This window comes from Cavia porcellus, unplaced genomic scaffold, assembly GCF_034190915.1.
Source record: "Cavia porcellus strain 051 isolate PalLab524CR breed Dunkin Hartley unplaced genomic scaffold, mCavPor4.1 scaffold_23, whole genome shotgun sequence".
NCBI classification, from domain to species: Eukaryota; Metazoa; Chordata; class Mammalia; order Rodentia; family Caviidae; genus Cavia; species Cavia porcellus.
The window spans coordinates 53,843,238-53,861,450 of NW_026947506.1; the positions used below are offsets into that span (position 1 = coordinate 53,843,238).

Here is an 18,213-nt window from a genome sequence, read left to right on the forward strand (position 1 = left end):
AGGTGACATTCCAGAGAGGTCACAGCCCCGTGTGCTGGTCATTTCACAAAAAGAACAAAACAAAACGACAGCAAACAGCCCCGTGGGACAACTCCCTGGGACGCTGGCACCCACTGTGGCTCTCGCTGTCTCCCTGACAAAGCACCCTCAGCCTAAAGAACAGGACAGGCAACCCCAGCCCAGCCCGGAGTGTCAGCACCGGATCCCAACAAGGGCACAGCCTGGCTCCGTGGCCCCGGCTGGGAGTTGGGTGGGCCCTGCCAGTTGGTTCTTCAACCCTGGGGCACCCGTGGATCATCTAGTGTCGTTCTTTGGGGCTCCCCAGCTCTGACAGCCACCACTTTTGCAGAGAGTTGAGGGAGGGAAAGGAATTTCCCAAGCATATGGAGGGCTAAGTCATGCATTCCCAACCCCAGGGGTAGAGGAACAGGGTTCCAACTTTGGGTCGATGGCCTCCTGACACTTTCTCTCCATAACTGCTTTTCAAGACAGCACTTGGTCACCCAGATCAGAAATGACACAGCCCTCTGCCGGGCTCCCTGTCCCTCGGTAGATGCAGCTTAAGATGACAATGGCCCAGACCAGGGAGGCCAGTGGGGGTGCATGTGTTCAGAGAAACTCCTACCCCTGATGTTAAGGAGCGTTGGAACACAAGAGGATCTCCTAGAACAGATCCAGTGCTTTGCCCTGCTCTCTGAAGGCTCACAGAAAAAAAGAGAAATAAATCAGCACAATTCATAACAACTGAATCTTGGAAGCAACCTATGTCCATCGGCAGGCGAGTGAATAAACATGTATTTACGCACCGTGGAGTAATACTCTGCCATGAAGAAGAGTAACCCTGATCATTTGCACGCTGAGGCACCCCATCATGTGAAATAAATCAGATGCATGAGCTTAAATACCACATGGCTTGTCTTTTAGGAGACAGCCAAAGTATAAATAAGGAGCAAAGAGAAAGATAGATAACAGGAAGCAGGGAGGAATCTTTCTCAAAGGGGAAGGGGATGGAGAGATGGGGGAAGAAGGAAACAGGGGATGAGAAGGAATTAAGATGTGTTACGTCATGGACAGATGCCACCCAGGAATGTAAACACCACGCACTACAAACACGTACAAGTCAAAAAAATATAAGTAATGTTTTAAAAGTCACAAAATTATGATACTCATAAAAAGTAATGTTTTTCAAAATCAATATTGACTTAGATGTTATTGATAGCTAGGCAAAGATGATGAAACAGTTTCCAGGAACATGTTCCACACACTCAAGAAAAGAAACCATGTTTACTACAAAGAAGGTATGAAAAAGACTCACCTCGAACTTCTGGAAAACTGTAACTTCTGAGATGAAAAATGGAAGTAACAGTGATTAGACACCGTGGTAGAAAACCTGACAGCTGTAAAAGCTGTCCACAATGAAATGCGGAGGAAAAAAGAACAAAAGAAATGAACAGAGCATTAGTAAGTATAGCGCAACTTCAAGGGGCTCATGATGTGTGCTGAGAATTCCTGGAGAAGGGAAACAGAAAGGGAGAGGTGGAAGAATAATATTGGAAGGAATAATAATGCCAAGATTGTCCCATGTTTATGGAATTATAAACCCACAGGTCTATGAAGCTCAACAAAATCCAAGCATACAAACAAAGCATGAAAGAAACTACATATACATAATAAACAGGCTTTCCACATATGGACTTGGGTACACTGATGTTCAATCCATTGTAGACATATTCTGCTGGAAGGTCCTTACACTAAGTGTGAGGTCGGGGCAGTCACTGGACGCTGACCATGTTACACACCTATACCACAGTAAAGAGATACAGCTAATAAGCAAAGTAAAAATAACAAACAGAATAAACAGAATACAACAAATAATTAACCCAACACAGTCAGAAAAAGATCAATAAGGAATCAAAGTACAATGGGTTGATAAGAAACAGCAGGACAGTAGCCTAAAATCCAATCACATCAATAATCACCTTGCAGATAGCCTGAAGAGCTAAAAGGGAGAGGCTGATACACTGAATTAAAATAGCAAGATGCAGTGATATGCTGTTTAGAAGAAATCCACTTTAAATAAAAAGACACAGATCAGTTAAAGAGGAAATGTTGATGAAACCAGAAAGCTGTATCACTTGTATTAATGACAGATTATCAAATTACACAAAGCAAAAACTGAGCAAAATGCAAGGAGTTCCACCTGCAATTACAGCTGGAAATCCCAACACCCTCTCAGAAATGCAGGGAGAAACCACACAGAAAATCAAGATGGGCATCATCAACCTGTTGACTTAACCGCCATTTCTTAAACACACCACCCAGCGGTGACAGGATACAGTCTGGCCAAGGGCTCACAGCGTATGGACACACAAGCCTCAAGAACATGAAAAGGATTCAAATCGTGCTGTGTACATTCTTGGGCCACAACATAATTCAGTTAGAATTCAACACCTGAGAGGTCTCTGGGAAAATCCTCAACTAAAGAACATACTTCTTAACTTTTGGTTCAAAGAAATCAAAAGGAAAATCAGAAAGTGCTTTTAACCAAAGGAAAATGAAATGGCATCTCAAACTAATATTTGTGGAACTCCATTAACACAAAACTTAAAAGCAAATTCATAACACGTAGCTTCCCTTTTAGAAAGGAAGACACAACTTCCTCAGATCACCTAGGAAATAACATAAATCAAGTCCGAAGTAACCCAAAGAAACTAGACAAACCCGATCGATTTCTATCTATATTAAAGGGACCAGCGGGAATATTGTAATCAATTTTATGTCAAGAAAATAGGCCACTTTCAAGGAAGGATTTAAAACTTCATAACTACGTCCACAAAGGAATAGAAAACCTGAATAGCCTTATATCTTTAGAGAAATTTTTAATTTTAGTGTAAAGTTTCCTGACCAACCAACCAAAAAACAAGACCTCCAGGTCCAAAGGACTTCATGTTACCTAACAGCTGGAGAGGAGATGCTACCCCACTCTACCGAGTCCGCCACAAAACTGCTAAGGATGAAAGATTCCACATTCATTTTACAGGACTAGCATTACTGTGATTCCCACACCAGATGAAGTTATCGCTAGAGTGAGAGCCAGTTTGTCCTCAGGGTTAATGCCTTGAAGGTCAAGAGTCCTAGAAAAGGCTTTGTCTGTGTCTGTGCTGGGACTCTGTCTGGGGGCAACCTCCCTTCTCAGTGATGCTACACACAATGAGAATTAACCTCACATCAGGAACTTGCAGGCAAACAAAGAGTTAACTGCTGGATACTCATGAGTATAAACGCTGACATTATAATCACCATGGTGATTATCTACCAAGATCAAAAGAAAATAACAATCCCAGGACAAACACACCCCAATGGTTAAGATGAAGAGGTGGAGGGCGTCATCACCAGGCATGTCATCTATTTATGCAAGTTGGTGTGGCCAAACTGGCCTCCAAAAATAATTAACTCACCCAGCATTTGGCCTGAAAGTTGAGCAACGCTACAGGGCACCCTGATGTCTGCGTAACCTGCCTAAATGTCCAAGAGGTGAACACACAGTCTAGAAAGTTCTGTCTTTGCCTGAGTTACAGGAAAGTGAGGTGACATTGCTTGTTATATGTCAGTGTGTCAGTGTGCTTCCGTTAGCTGCCCTTCCTTCCGACCCCCAGCTGCCAGCGGGTGGCATCCACACCCTGAGTTTGGTGTGGGTGACAGTGTGTGTGATCACCTAGAACATCACAAGGCAAGGTCAAAGCTTGGCTTCAGTAACATTTAAATATTTAATACCAAGTATGACAGCTCAACAACAAAAACCAAGAAAAGGCCAGGCCAACTCATAGGAGAAAAAATACCACCCCCCCCGACCACACCCCACAAGTGGAGGCCACAGCCAGGACCTCAACCACTTGCTTAGAGCTCAGGGCCAAATGGTCCTGACCCCCATCCTGCGATCCCCCCTCAGGCATCCTGTCTCCAGGGGAACTCACACCCAAAGGATCTTACACCAGAGGGGCCAGCGGATGGCAGGGGTGGCCGATGTCAGGTGCCACCTGGCCGGATCACACCCCACAGCCTGCAGAGTGGGGCAGAGGCTGCGGCTGGTGGCACAGCCTACTCGAAAGCCCCAGAGCGGCCACCAGTTACCTGGCATGGCTCCGGCCACTGCAGCTGGCCAAGGCTCCTTTCCAGGAACCCGTGTATATCGTGGCGGCACCTGCAGCCAGCTATTCCCCGTAACATGATGGAGGAGCTCGGCAGACCTGACAGTGAAGACCACGGGCTCCCTGGCACCTGCTTCCTCTCGGAGCTGCCACCCAACAGAATTCATAACCCGCAACAAAGGGACACTCACGGTGGCTGAGCCGAAAGAGACTCAGCGTGCCTTCCTCTCTCACTCCGCGCATGCAGCCAGGACGCCAAGAAGGGAATTGCAGTGGTTCCAGGCAACCTGGGTGAGGTTCTGGCCCCATTTCACTACCGGAGGGAGGAGAGGCGGCCAATCACTGGCCCTCAAGAAGTGGCTGGGACTGGGCACGAGGACACCTGTGTCCCCCAGGTCTAGCCCTTGCTGCTCCTGCTGCCATTCGGCCTCAGCAATGAGAACAAAATGCCACAGCCCCACGCTCAGTTCAGCAGCCAGGACACGCCTGGCACTCTCAGCTCGTGTCCACCATGGTCCTCTGCTGCGTCTGTCCATGCTCCCGTCTACCACCCTCTGGCTGTGCCCATTCCGGGTCACAGTCCTGGCAGCAGATTGGAGGCTCCAGGCTGTGGATCCTCCCGCTCCACCGGCCTCAGACTCTGCTCACACTAGGGCATCACAGCCTGCTTAGAGTCACATGGGCAGCCCCCGGATCCTGGCATGGCTTCCTGTGGCCCCATCTTCCCACCTATAACTCCACCGCCTGCCGCCACCAGGGAATGCCACAGCTTCAAGAAGACTGTCTCCGAGCCATTCCTGTCAACCCAGTACTCTGGGAGGCTGAGGCAGGAGGATCACCAGGTCAAGCCCAGCCTGGGTAACTTAGGAACTTAGAGAAATACTGTCTTGCAAAGAAATACTGTCTTGCAAAGACTGGGGCTGGGGATTTAGCTCAGCGGCATAAGCGCCTGCCTTGCAAGCAGGCAGTCGTGAGTTCAATCCCTGATACTGATGAAAAGGAAAAAGACAAAAAAAAAAACAAAACAAAACAAAAAGAAACAAAAAGAAAAGCAGATTATATTGCTAAAGCTAAGGTTCCTCAGCCTTCGGGTGGGGAAAGGTGGGTGGGGCTATCTGTGAGACAGCTCTGTCAAAAGGGTCCTCCGGGGCCCTACGTCTCACAGCCCTGCAGGGCATGGGCACCAGGTGGCCCTATGCTCTTTGCATGTGGCTGTTCCCCAAGGCTCAGGTAAACACCAGCAGCTGGCACCTGTCCCATAGCCAAGCAGAGCGCCACCTACTGGTCAGAAGAAAGCATGAGTCCTGCCCAGACCCAGAGGGTCAGGATAGAGGCAGCATTGCTTGTCCCAGTGTCTCCCAAGGGTCCCTGTGGCCCTCCCGCCAGAATCCCCAGGGAACTGCTGAAAATACAGATTCCCAGTCCTGCCTGCACACGGCCCATCCATCTGTAGGGGTTAGAGCAAGACCTGGATTTCCTTACTTCCCAGGGACCCTGACAGGCCCTGAGGCCACACTCCAGCCCTCAGGGATTTTGGCCCTTCTGAACATCACAGCCACACCTTGCCTGGGCCTGGCAGCTCGCTGCCACACAAAGAAGCCACACTGACACCAGCTGCCCATACACCTATCACACAGCATCTTCCTCCTCCTCCCCTGAGTACAGTCCTGCTGCCCAGCCCCAGCACGGCTCTGTCTGGCCCTGAGCTGCAGAGTCTAGCAAGCTGCTGGACAGGGACCTCTGAGGGCCACATGGCAGGAGCATCACAGCCACCTGCCACCCGCCAGCTCCCCGCCCCCAATCCCATCCCAGAGGCATAGCGCCCCCTTCTTGCCTGTGCTGCCCAGAGGTAGTCCAGCCGCAGCCTGACGTCCACCTGCCTGGCATGCAGGGCCAGTGTGCAGGAGAAGAGCAGGATGGCCATGATGGGCTCATAGCTGCGCCCAGAGATGGCTCCACCCCTGGGGAAACAAAGGAAGAAGACCTCGTTGGTGTGGGGACATCGCACACTGGAGGTGGGCAGACAGCAGCCACAGGCCCAAGGTTGCAAGTCTGAAAGCTCAGATGTGGCTGAGGAGGGCAAAGCCCTTGCACGGGCACAGTCCCCGTCCCTCTGCACAGCAGCAGCTCCGCTACGGAGCCATACACAGGATTCACTGGTGATGCTATCTGGATCCGAACCTCAGGGGCCCCACTCACCCGGCCTTGGTGTAGCCGCCGAGCTCCAAGACGAGGATGTAGGACGTGGTGAGCCCGGACAGCAGGATCATCTTTGGCAAGGAGGACACCCGCAGGAATATGGCTAGCGGGAGGGTGCCCACCAGGCAGCAGAGCAGGGCGTGGTGGGCAGACTCGCAGGGCAGGGCAGGCAGCACGGTGCGCCGGCCACCAGATGCCAGGACCACCAGGGAGCTGTTGGACCTTGAGCTCCAAGACCAGGGCAGGCAGCCCACCTGGGGAATAAGGGGCACAGAATCAGGAAAAGCCAGGCGGGCTGGTGACCCCGCACAGAACAGAGTCCCAGCCTCCCAATCTCACTGTAACTACCCCACCAGGCCTGGTCAAGCCCCAAGGATCCTGCTGCCCACAGCCTGCATGGCTCCAGCTGGTTGCAGAAGCAATGAGAACACAGCTGGGCCAGCTGGCAGCAGATCCCACTCCCTCCCCACACCTGAGCGCCCGCTGCTACCCCTGCGCCCACCCCAGCCCCATCCTGCCCGCCACCCCTGCCCCCGCTCCGCAGGGCTCACCACACATCCTTGGGCCACAGAATAGATTAAGACCACTATGAAGACGCACAAGACAGTGCGGATCCGAATCGTCAGGCACCCTGGAAAACACTGGGCAGAAGGCAACGGCTTGGTGTCAGATTCTCTGATCACAAAGCAGAGCCACACACATGGCAAAGAGATGACAAAAGCAAACCACCGGGGCGCCCCTCCGCCCGTCCCCTTCAGTTTCCTGTGTGTCCCAGGTGAGGAACTCTGCACGGTTAAAAAAAAAAAAAAAAAAAAAAAAACCCACTGAGGTCCTTGAATGAAAAAGAGCAGCAGTCCCTCTGCGGCTACCGCCACTATCCACCGAGGAGCATGAACCTGACATTTTTATTCCACTGAATCCACCGTCTCAGCAGTGAGGATTTCTACTCATTTCGTGTTTTCTTTCCTGTCCTTTAATTAAGTTTTGTCACATTCTTCACACAGGTTTTATATCATTCTCCAGTTCCCAGGGCTTTTATTTTTAAATCTGCTCTGTTGTAAATACAGCTTGAAACACTCAAGGAATGGTTTCAAGGAGAAGAGGAAGAAGTCCTTTGAATACTTGCACTCCTACAAATACAACCAAAGACTGAAATACATGCACACAGCCCCTCAGAGCAGCAGGAGCTGCCAGCCCAGTGCAGGATAAAAGCAAGCTGTCTGAAGAGAGAATATCACTCAACCTACAGAAGTCAGGGATGCAAATGGGCTTTGAGTCAGTGGCATGTTAGAGGCAGCCGTGGTGGTGCACGTCTGAAATCCCAGCTCTCTGGGAGGCTGAGGCAGGAGGATTCAAAGTACAAGCCCAGCTCGAGCAGATGATGACTTAACAAGACCCTGCTTCAAAATAAAAAATAAAAAAGGGGCTAACTCAGTGCCAAGACCCTGGGTTCCACCCCCAGTACTGCCCTAACTAAATAAATAGTATCTTCCTAATTTAGGAAGAAAGCCAAGGTGGTATCTAAGACAATGAATGATAAAGCAAAGGAACAAAACTAGGTTTCAGCATTTCAAGAAGTTGCTGTTTCCAACAACGATGCACAAAATAACACCATGTCGGCAGGAAGTGACCCCTGACAAGTGGGAAGTGGGACGCTTGGGATGGACCCTAGGATGTGACAAAGCATGGGGTCCATGGAGCAGAGGAACATCCTCGGCACAATGCCACCCCGCCTCCCACGCCCTACCGCTGGGCCCAGATTCTGCAAGCACCCACTGTATCATGTGAGCAGGCGGCAGATGCTGCCTGGGTGCCTGGACCAGTGCCTGGCAGAGAGTAGACATGGCATACCTGGACCCGGGTGACATGCAGGTACAGCACACAGGCAACCAGGAAGCAGATGCAGAACACTAGCAGGAGCAGGACAGCCACGCTCCTGGGGACAGAGGATGCGGGGGTCACTGCTGGGCAAGGCCAGTGAAGGGGCCCGGCAGGTCCCTGAGAAGAGGCTCTTCCCCTGCCACGTCCCAGCATCCTGAGCCCTGGGTGCCTGCCCCAGGGTCCCTGGGAGCCAGGTCACATCCAGTTCTCTTCCAAGGAGGCATCTGACCTCAGAGAAGAGGTCAGAGAGTCCCACTGCTGCCTGGGGCTTTTTTCTCTGATGGAATCAGCTGACCCCACCAGGCTGCCTGGGAAAGATGTTTCCAGAACAAGTCTGCAACCCACACAGGGCCTGGGGCAGTGGCTGTGGTGACAGAGCCTTTCTGGAAACTCGAAGGAGACACTGCTCCCGCCATGGGTCTCATTAAGGGTGTCTGTGAGAAAATGAACCAGTAGGGACTTCCCAGAATCCTCCCCGCCCCATGACAAAACCTAAACTCACACTGGCCCGTGGGATGATTAAATATTATTAAAAACACTGTATCTGCCTGGCTTTTCAGGGGCCATTTTTTCTCATTTTTTTTAAGGGTTCTTTTCCTTTTTTCTTTTCTTTTTGATTTAATTTTTTACTTTTATTTTGTGGGTACCAGGAATTGAACTCAAGACCTTGCACTTGCCAGGCAGGCACTGTACCACTGAGCTATACACCTGGCCCCACTTTTTCTCATTTTAATGTTCCTGAAAATGATGTGAGCCCAGCAACCAATGAGGACATTCAGAGCACTGTCTGTGGCCCCCTCCAAGGTCTTCGTAAGTCAATAGCACAGGTCTCATGGATGCAGATCCCAAAATACAAGGAATTAAATTCACAGTGACAATGCCTTTCCCAAGCACCAGAAGCAATGGGAGGGTACTAGGAAGTGAATCCTGAACATGAAAAGGGCACTTAAACTGGGAGAGGCCGTACAAGCCTGTCGTCTTAGCACCTGGGAAGGCTGAGGCAGGAGGATCTCAAGCGCTGGGGCCATGTGGGGAGACCCTGTTCCAAACTAAAAAATTTTAGAAAGAGATGGGATGTAGGTCCTGGGTTCAATTCCCAACAGAAAAACAAGGCCCAGTCACCAACCCTGCAGACCCAGATGGCACTTACTGTGGGATTACCAGAAGGTAGATAAGGCCAAATAAGGCAGCCAGGATGAGGGCGAGGACTACGGCGCTGGTGAAGTATTCATCCTGCAGCTGGTGGTACTGCGGAGGGCAGGAGAGACCCATCAATCCCAGGCCGGCCCCGGGCACAAGCCCCACCTCGGCCCGGCCAGGCTCACCTTGCGCTCGCGCTCCGCCTGCTTGTACTTGAGCGTGAAGAAGTCCAGGTCCGCCATCTCCAGCTCAGGCTGCCGCGCCTCCAGCAGCCGGCTGATGTACCTGTTGACCCGCGTGCCCGGCGTGGTATAGACCACGTTGGCGCAGAAAGACGAGCGGTTCCGGAGCTTCTCCGAGGCTGTCCTCAGTGCCCGCCGCTGCGGCCGTCAGAGGGGAGAAAGCAATGCAGTCAAACCATCTGCTCCCTGAAGGCAGAGCCCCGCAGTGGCCCTGTGGCCAGGACCCTTGCTGCCCACCGGCCACTGCCATCCGGATCTGAAATGCAGTCTCCACAGCCCTGGCCTGAGACCACAAGGAAAGGGTCACAGGACATACGTGCGACTCCCTAGGATGGCACCATGCAAGAACTGGGGGGCCAACCATGTGAAGTGGGGGTGGAGCCTGGATCACAGCAGAACCCAAGCAACTCAGAAGATGGGGTCCACTACGGAACAGGGCAGGGAGGGTGGGACTGTAGCAACGGACTGAGCTGTCCATCTCCCCGTGGGTAAGGCCAGAGGGACAGAGTAGGAATCCTCCTCCGAGACCCCCATGGCGCTGGAGGGGCACAGAAGGCACTGGTACCCCGAAAGCTAAAGAAGTTTCAGGTGAGGCCATCGGCCATGACTTCAGGCCCCTGGAGCTCCTCAAAATTCCACATGGCCAGGAGATGGACAGATGCTGCCCTCGGAATTCCCCTCACGGGGAGATCTCAAGTCAACACAGGATGTTGGGAGAGGGGAGGAAGAGGGCCTCTAGGGACTTGGGGACCCAGTGAGAAACTGCAGCAGGACACCTGGGCTCCCCTTCAGTTCTATCACATACCCCAGGCCAGGACTCAGAGGAGCCCAAGCCTGGGAACACCACTGGGCACAGCGAGATTGGCAGAGCCCCAGGAGGGCCTGTTCACTCCGGCCAGAGGACCAAGCATGGGCAGCCTAGAAAAACAGAAAACTTCCAGAAAAATCTGCACCCAGCCCAAGCCACTGAACTAAGGCCACCTGGGAGCCTGGACTTCCACACCCCATCCCCTGCCCCAAGGCCCTGAAGAGGTGCAGCCAGGTCTCCACTGAGACAGTGCAGGGAAAGCCCGACAGTCTGGACCCATGTCACCAGTGGGTGGCTAGGGGGTCCTCACTGTGCGTCACTGGAGGCTTCTGTCGCACCATGACATCCGGAAAGATGAGTGTGCAATCTGGGCTTCTCTCCCCGCCTAGCAGGCACAAGACAGCACCCCCACTATAAGGCCTGAGGAACCCCTGGGGTCCAGGCCCATCACTTACAAATGAATCCTCAGAGGGCAAAACCACCAGGCGGATCACCCTAACCCACACCCACCAGCATTTCTGAAAACCCAGCCTTCATTTTTTATCATCAAAAAGAAAAAGGAAAAAGCAAACCCTCCAAAGAACTAGCTGGGTCTCACTTGCGGTCCAGAGTCACGGTCAGCGGGAGACCCTGTCCACTTCACCTGCTGGAGGCGGAATGAATGCAAATGCCCAGCTTGGTAGTCACTAAGTCCAGCACTGGATGGGAAAGAGAGTACGGGGGGCCCACTGCAGATCCACAAATCCAAGAGGCCTGCCTCGGACATCGTGGCGCTTGGTTTTTTGGTGTGCAAACGTTTTATCTTTGATGCATTCAGACAGCTAAGATGGAAATTATGCTTCCAAAAACAACCCGAGCCATATTTAAACAAAAAGCCCAGCGCTGGCGAGATGCGAGCATACCAGAAACAGGAGAAATGGGCCAGCGTGGGACACACAGGTGACGCGTGCAGGGCCCCACACACCAGGGACAGGGATGGGGGGCACAGCTTGGGGTGCTTGGCTTGGCAAGAGTTTTCGCCCCATCAACCCGCTGTTCATCACCAAGAAATGCTGGGCTGCGCCTGCCAAGAGGTTTGTAGGAACAAAGCTGAGGACATTGATATCACCACGTAGAAATGAAGTCACTGCCTAAGATAAGCTAGAGGCTCTGTTGGGTCTGGACCGCTCCTGGTGGCCGTCCAACCCCGGAGAAGGGATCAGGACTGGATCTGCATATGCATCCAGCAGGGTGAGGCCCAGCCTGAGTGGAATGATTGTGTCCACGAATTGCTCAGTGCCCAGCCCATACACCCCTCCTGGTGCACACACAGCCTGACTTCCAGAAGCCAAGTCACAACGGCAAGGGGTTGGAAAGACCTAAGTTTTACATCCTGGGTACACATTGCTTTTATTGATTGATTTCTAATCAATAAGGTCAGGTAGTGAAATAGGGTGAGAGGGACAGACACAACCCTCAGGATAGAGGGAGAGAGACCACCGAGGCCATGGAGCGGGCAGATGGAGGGAACAATGTATGGTCGCATGTTGGGAAGTCACAGCCTCAGCGATCCCACTCAGCTTACCGGGACTCAGCGTCACGGCCCAGACAGAAACCGTGTACATCTTGCTTCGTGGAAATGGCCCGAGCACCTATGGAGGCTGCTCCCACACACGCTTTTCTCTCAGGCCACAAATCTGCTTGGTGACTGAAGAATCACCTTCTCCAGGAATGCTTGGCCATACAGGGAAACCTTTATGGTACACTGGCCAGCAAAGGAGAAACCGCAACCGCACTGCTCGTCTGTTGGTCAGCGGAGTTGCTTTGTTAAAAACTTCAACTAGGCACGGTGATGATGCATGCCTGTGATCCCAGCATTCTAGGAGGCTGAGACAGGAATTGCCAAGTTTGAGCCTGGCACTGGGGTGCAGAGAAGGTGACAGACAACGACGCAATCTAGGGAGACCCTGTTTTAAATCTAAAATTTTGCAAAGGGCTGGGGAGGCAGCTTGGTGTGAAGGCCCCAAGTTTAAACCCCAGTACCACAAACACACACACACACACACCACACACACACGTACACACACACAGGCACATTTGCACAAATGTACAGTCACACAAACTTAGAGAACCAGGAGGAATTTAACAGCAGGTATTTTGCAGGGTGCGAGGGTTACAGACAAACATTCTTCATTTCCTTCTCTGTGTATGTTTGGGTGGCTCCATAATTCCCTGGGAGATACTTCTATCAAAGGAGGACAAAGGGCAGACAGGACAGCTGACCATGCATCAGGAGAGGCCAAACCCAGCACAGCCTGAATCCCTGGAGAGGAGGCCATCAGGACATGAGACTGGATAGCTAAGTTTTGGACGCACTGCAAAACTGTGCACCTGGGTTGCTTTACCCTCTTCGAATGTGGATGTGGGTGGCAGAGAAACAGATTCTACCTGGTAAAATGGCAAACAAAATAACCTCAAAATCCTGTGGTCACGAACCAAATGAAAAATTTAAATGTGCACACATGTACACATTCACACCTGGGTGTGCACATGCACAGACATTTAAAAATGCACAACTGAACTCACAAGAAGGTAACGAAATTATCAGAGGCCACTCAAGCAGGTGCGGGTCCAGACAGGGCAGCAAGGCTACAGCCACTGAAGGCCTGGGGACAGTAGCAGTCCTGGGAGACCCCAGCCTGCCCCAGGTCACCGGGGTCCCAGAGCACCAGAGCGTAGAGACACAGCAGGAATCCCAGGCCCAAGCGGCTCCACCTCAGCAGGCATGAACAGGAAGCACACAGGGCCCCATCTGAACACAGCAGGATGCCCCTGGGGTTCCTGACCTGATTAGGACCCAAGATATCTAACAAGCAGCATGCAGACATCTTGGTTAGCGCAGCCCCAGCTGTCTGGCGGGGATAAAAGCCACTCCTCCCTGATGGGACACACAGGGCCAGAGCTCTCCTGGAATCCTCAGGCGAGCTTCTAGCAAAGATGAGATCCACACACTCAAATCCAGTGGCAAGAAGCCACCACAAGCAGGGACAGCGGGATCATGCCACTTCCTGAACTGCAGCAAGTTTATTTAAAAGGCACATATCAGGCACATATCAGGCACACCTGTTACTCCAGCACCTGGTAGGGAGGCTGAGGCAGGAGAATTGCTGTGAGTGAGCTCAAAACCATCCTGAACTACATAGTGAGACCCTGTCTCAAAAACACAAAAGTAGAAAGGCATAAACCCCACCAAGGTGGGGAAAATGCAGGCGGACAAAGAAAAGCAGCAACCAACCTCAAAAAGTGGAACCTGGGCCGTAATTATGTGGCCCCGGGAGCCGGGTCAGGGCTGCGGATGAAGGGGCCGGGTGTGCTCAGTGCCAGGTGCTGGTGGCTGCAGCTGCTATGGTTCCCAGCCCCTCCATTACCCCCACCCCGAGCTGGTGACAGAGCCTGAGTTAACCCCCAGCTCCAGCACATGGTCCTGCTGCAGGGCAGGGGTGTCTCTAGCCCAGGGTCCCGGACATGAGGCCTGGTGCCGGAACTGAGGGGCCCCGGTGCCCTCCCAGTGAACTAGGATTGTAGGTGACAATGACCAACCTAAGAGAAAGGTAGAAAATCAGTGCCCATGATAAAGCCCAAAGAGGAGTGCTCTCTCCAGGCAGCTCTGTAATTCCCAGTTTCAATCAACAACCAATCAGGGAGGATGTGGGCCTCTGTGGAAGGTGGGAATGAAATCAAGGTGGACAAACTCGGGGGAGGTCCTCGGGGAAGCAGAGGCACTTCTGAGACAAGAAAATATTTTTTAAAAAAAAAAAAGTGAAACAAAAGAAAAATATATCTATCCCTACTGTGGAAGGGTTTCATAAAAAGAATATACAGAACACAAAAAAGAACTTATGAAAGTTTTTAAAAATCTGCTTAAAGAAATGAAAAGCTCAATGAAAAGTGCTGGAAGACAGAACTGAAGAAATTTCCCAGAAATGAAAGGCGTGGAGAGAAAGAGGAGGAGAATCAGACCAGCTCAGGAGGGCCAAGAACCAAATAGTAAGAGTTTCTGGGAAAGTGGAAGAAAAGAAATAATCAAAAAAGTCATCCTTGAACATTTCCAGAGGTGGATCCTCTAGGTCGCAGGAACCCTGTCCCTAAGCATTAAAAAAAAAGATCTAAATCAGAGCAAATCACCGTGCAGGTTCTGAACACAGGGCGCAGGGTTCCACCAGCTTCCAAGGGAAAGGACTCAGCATTGCAGTCAAGGGCTGGGAACTGACACAGCTCTGAGCATCTCGGCAGCCACCCTGGGAGCCACAGCACAGGACCACAATGCTCAGAAGAGAGATCATAGCCAATCCATGCTCCAAGTGCTTGCAACCCTCAAAATCCTCGTGTGGAAATTCCACCCTACCACGTGCAGCGAACAGGAGGGCAGGGCTTGGGGGGGCAACTGGGTTTAGATCAGCCAGGATGGGACTTGTGCCCCTGTGAGCAGAGGAAGAGACCCTGGAGCCTTTTACTGGTCGTGGGTAGACACAGCGAGAAGTCAGCAGCTGCCAGCCCAGGAAGGGCCCGCAAGGCCACCCCCACCTCACTGTGACCTCAAACCGCAGCCGCCAGCTCCATGTGGGATGCATGTCTGGGCTTAAGCCACCCCGAGACTGCAGCAGCGCTGCAGTGTGGCAGCCTCTACAGACCCTGCTCACTATGCCAACCCAGACATCAAAAGCCTGGCATGCTGGTGTGGTGGAAAGACTCCTCACACTGGGCGAGCACCCATATGCCAACTGTGTCCTTTCCATGGTCAGATACCGAAGCTCAGGATCCATCACGGGGGAGAGGACCCAGGAGAAGAGCCCATGTGACTCAAGAGACCAGAGGTCACGGATGGGACAGAGCAGCTGCCGCTAAGGGCAGGGAGGACCAGCCTCAGAGGTAACCAGCCTCAGGCCCAAACAGCGAGCCACCAGTCCTGAAGGACCAGGTGACGCAGCAAGCGTGTGAGGAATGCTGGCTTGAAACTGGATAAACTCAGATTACAGAGTAGAAAACTACAAAGGCACAGGAGGATCTGTGTGGGACGGTGGCAGCCAAATCAGGATGAGGGCTGATGGACTCAGCTGGGCGGGGCTGTCTTGGAAGGGAAGGGACGGCATCTGCTGCCCGTACCTTGTCATCGTCCTCACAAGTCATGACGTTGGAGAAGGGGATCTCAGCCTTGAACATCTTCCGGCAATGCATGAGCTGCACCAGCAGGTAGCACACGGTCTTGAATCGCATCCTCTTGGCTGGCTTGATGTCCGAGAGGATTAGGCCCGGGAAAATCTGTCCAAACACCGGGAGCAAAAGAAACGGCATCAGTGAGATGCCACTGGGGACCTAGGGTGACGCTGACAGTGCCTGGGGCCCTGGGACCTGCTTGGTCCAGGTCTGCTGTGTACCCTCTGGGCAGAGGACAAAACCATAGCCAAGTGCAGCACTGAGGTCAGTGTGGAGGGACAGTTTGGGACCCACAACAGTAGAACACTAGGAAAAAGGGTCACCTCACCACTTCTGTCACCCGTTAGGTCCCAGCATTTCCTATTCTACAGAAAAGGAGAGAGGCTCAGGAAAGATGGCTAACATGCCGGCGGCTCTGGGATTAGTGCTCCATTTCTGCTCCTGCTGGTTGCCCCTGGTTCTTCCATAAGCCCAAAGCTCTGTGTCCTGGCAGCTCTGACCCCCTCCTCTCCAGGAATGTTGTGTCCCCTGAACCGCTTGGCCCAACCCACATGACCACTCCCCACCTCCACCACCATGGCCCTCTAGAGAGGCGTGAAGACCCCAGCCTCAGAAGCAACAGAACACTTCCAGTTCCCCAGCGTTCTACTTGCTCCCTGGTCACCTGTGTGAGCTGCCCATGACTGACCTCACAGCCTGCCCTATTCTCCAACCACGGGACCCATGGTGGACATGGTCCAGGTGGCATTGAGGACCTCTGGGTCCTCTGCGTCCTAGATGCGTGAACCTCTGTAAACCTGTGACTGTCTTCACATTCTCTCTTCCTTGGCCAACCATTCCAAGTAGCCAGTCAAGGGCCCATCCCTGAGGACTCTGGCCAACGCTCCTCATGTTCCTCAGGTGACCCCAGCTACAGAAAGGGAGTAGTCCCACCTCCACCTGGTCCCTCCCATCAACTCTTCCCACACTCCCCCTTCAGAAAGCAGTGGCCTACCTTGCCCTGACCTGCCCTGTGACCTTGCATCTGCTTCAGGGCAGTCCCAACCACCAGTCATCCAAGCCAGACAGAGATGACTTTCCCAACCTCAACCCACTGGTCAGGCCCCCTCAGGCTGACTGCTGTGTCTTAGAAGCTGAGGAGAGTCCAGCCCAGGCAGGAGGTCACTGCTGCTGTACATACAGCACAGGGAGTCTACAGTCTCCCTCAGGCCCACCCACCACATCCTGACTGGGTACTGGTTCCCAAGAACTGGACATCGTACATCAACCCAAGGCAAACCGGGTACCCCAGAAGAACAGACATTGAAAAGGTGAAGTGGAGGCACCATCTTTAACAGGTAACTTCTAAAGACATTCTCACTGTTAAAAGCAGCTGCCTTCAGGTGGCATAAACCAGGGAAGAGTTCAGAGAGCCAGGCATGCCCTGGACCTTTAATCTCAGATCTCAATCTTGGATGAAAAGGTTTCTCCAGTCACCAGTGGCTGTTTTCTGGGCTGAGGTTCAGCCTCAGAAGCAGAGATGGGAGCTGTTCCTCAGAGAAGGTGGCTCTCTGCCTCCTCCAGCACCCCCTCCTCTCTCTGCTCTGGGGTTCCACAGAGGTCTCCCCCACCCCATTCATAACTCCATAGCACAGCTTTCCCCGAAGGTCTGTGTTGTAGTTCCATCAGGCACTAACTACTGCTAGTCTAGCTCCTCTTCAGCAGGTGCAGTGGCATCATTTCACAGCGGGAATTTTGGAAGACCTGGGGTGGAGCTACACAGAATTGGGAACAGTGTGTGGGGTGTGAGTACAGGGCTCAGCCAGGAGTCTCTGGGATTTGGCTGTGTAACTGGAACATGGGACTCCAGGATTTCACCAGCCTTCGGGCACCTCAGGATTCTGAGTCACTGTTATGCTTTAGATATAAAACACTCCCCAAAAGCCTCATGGGTGGAAAGTGGGGTGCTATACTCACCCGTGGATTCATTCATAGATAAGTGCAGTAACTGAATATGTTACTAGGAGTCAGCCCTGCTTGGAGGAGGTGGGTCACCGGGGCATGGCCTGGAAGGATATATCCTTTGCATTCTTGTCCTGAGGTCCTCCCTTCACTCTCTGCTACCTGAATGCCATGGGTTAAACATCTTTCTTTTGCCTGGTCCTTCCACTTTACCTCTTCTACCTTGGAGCCGAAATAAACCTCTCCTCTTTTAAACTGCAGGTGTCAGGTATTTTTGTATCAGTCATGGGAAAATGATTAATATGCAAAAACCAGGACCAGTGAAGTGGGGTCATTGCTGCATCTGTGCCTAGCCATGTGGTTTAGAAACCTCTGGAACTTATGTGTGGGAGGAGTTTGGTAAGGTCTGAAGAAGCCCTAGCTAGAGAAGTCCTAGAATGTTGTAAACAGAGGTTGGCAGGTGATTTTGGCTGCACCTTAGAAGATCAAAATGCTGATAATAACATAGACAGTAAAACCCAGGTTCAGGAGGACTCCATGGGGAACAAGGACTTCACTCACAATTGAACCAGAGGCCATGTATGTAACACATTGGCAAAAAGAAACTGTATTTTTTTCATATCCTCAGACTTTACAAGAAACTGAGATTAAGGAACTAATT

At 52.1% G+C, this 18,213-nt stretch overlaps 1 protein-coding gene across 1 annotated transcript in view; it reads right to left on the minus strand.

Moving 5' to 3' along the window:
- Adcy1 (adenylate cyclase 1) overlaps positions 1–18,213 on the minus strand; it is a 92,220-nt gene that overhangs the window by 15,555 nt on the left and 58,452 nt on the right. Inside the window, exons 8-14 of the mRNA XM_005001916.4 lie at positions 15,561–15,716; positions 9,554–9,748; positions 9,379–9,476; positions 8,199–8,283; positions 6,899–6,988; positions 6,348–6,601; positions 5,983–6,109 (exon numbers count right to left, since the gene is read on the minus strand). Coding sequence (XP_005001973.3) covers positions 5,983–6,109; positions 6,348–6,601; positions 6,899–6,988; positions 8,199–8,283; positions 9,379–9,476; positions 9,554–9,748; positions 15,561–15,716 — 1,005 coding nt within the window. The remainder of the gene's footprint in view (positions 1–5,982; positions 6,110–6,347; positions 6,602–6,898; positions 6,989–8,198; positions 8,284–9,378; positions 9,477–9,553; positions 9,749–15,560; positions 15,717–18,213) is intronic.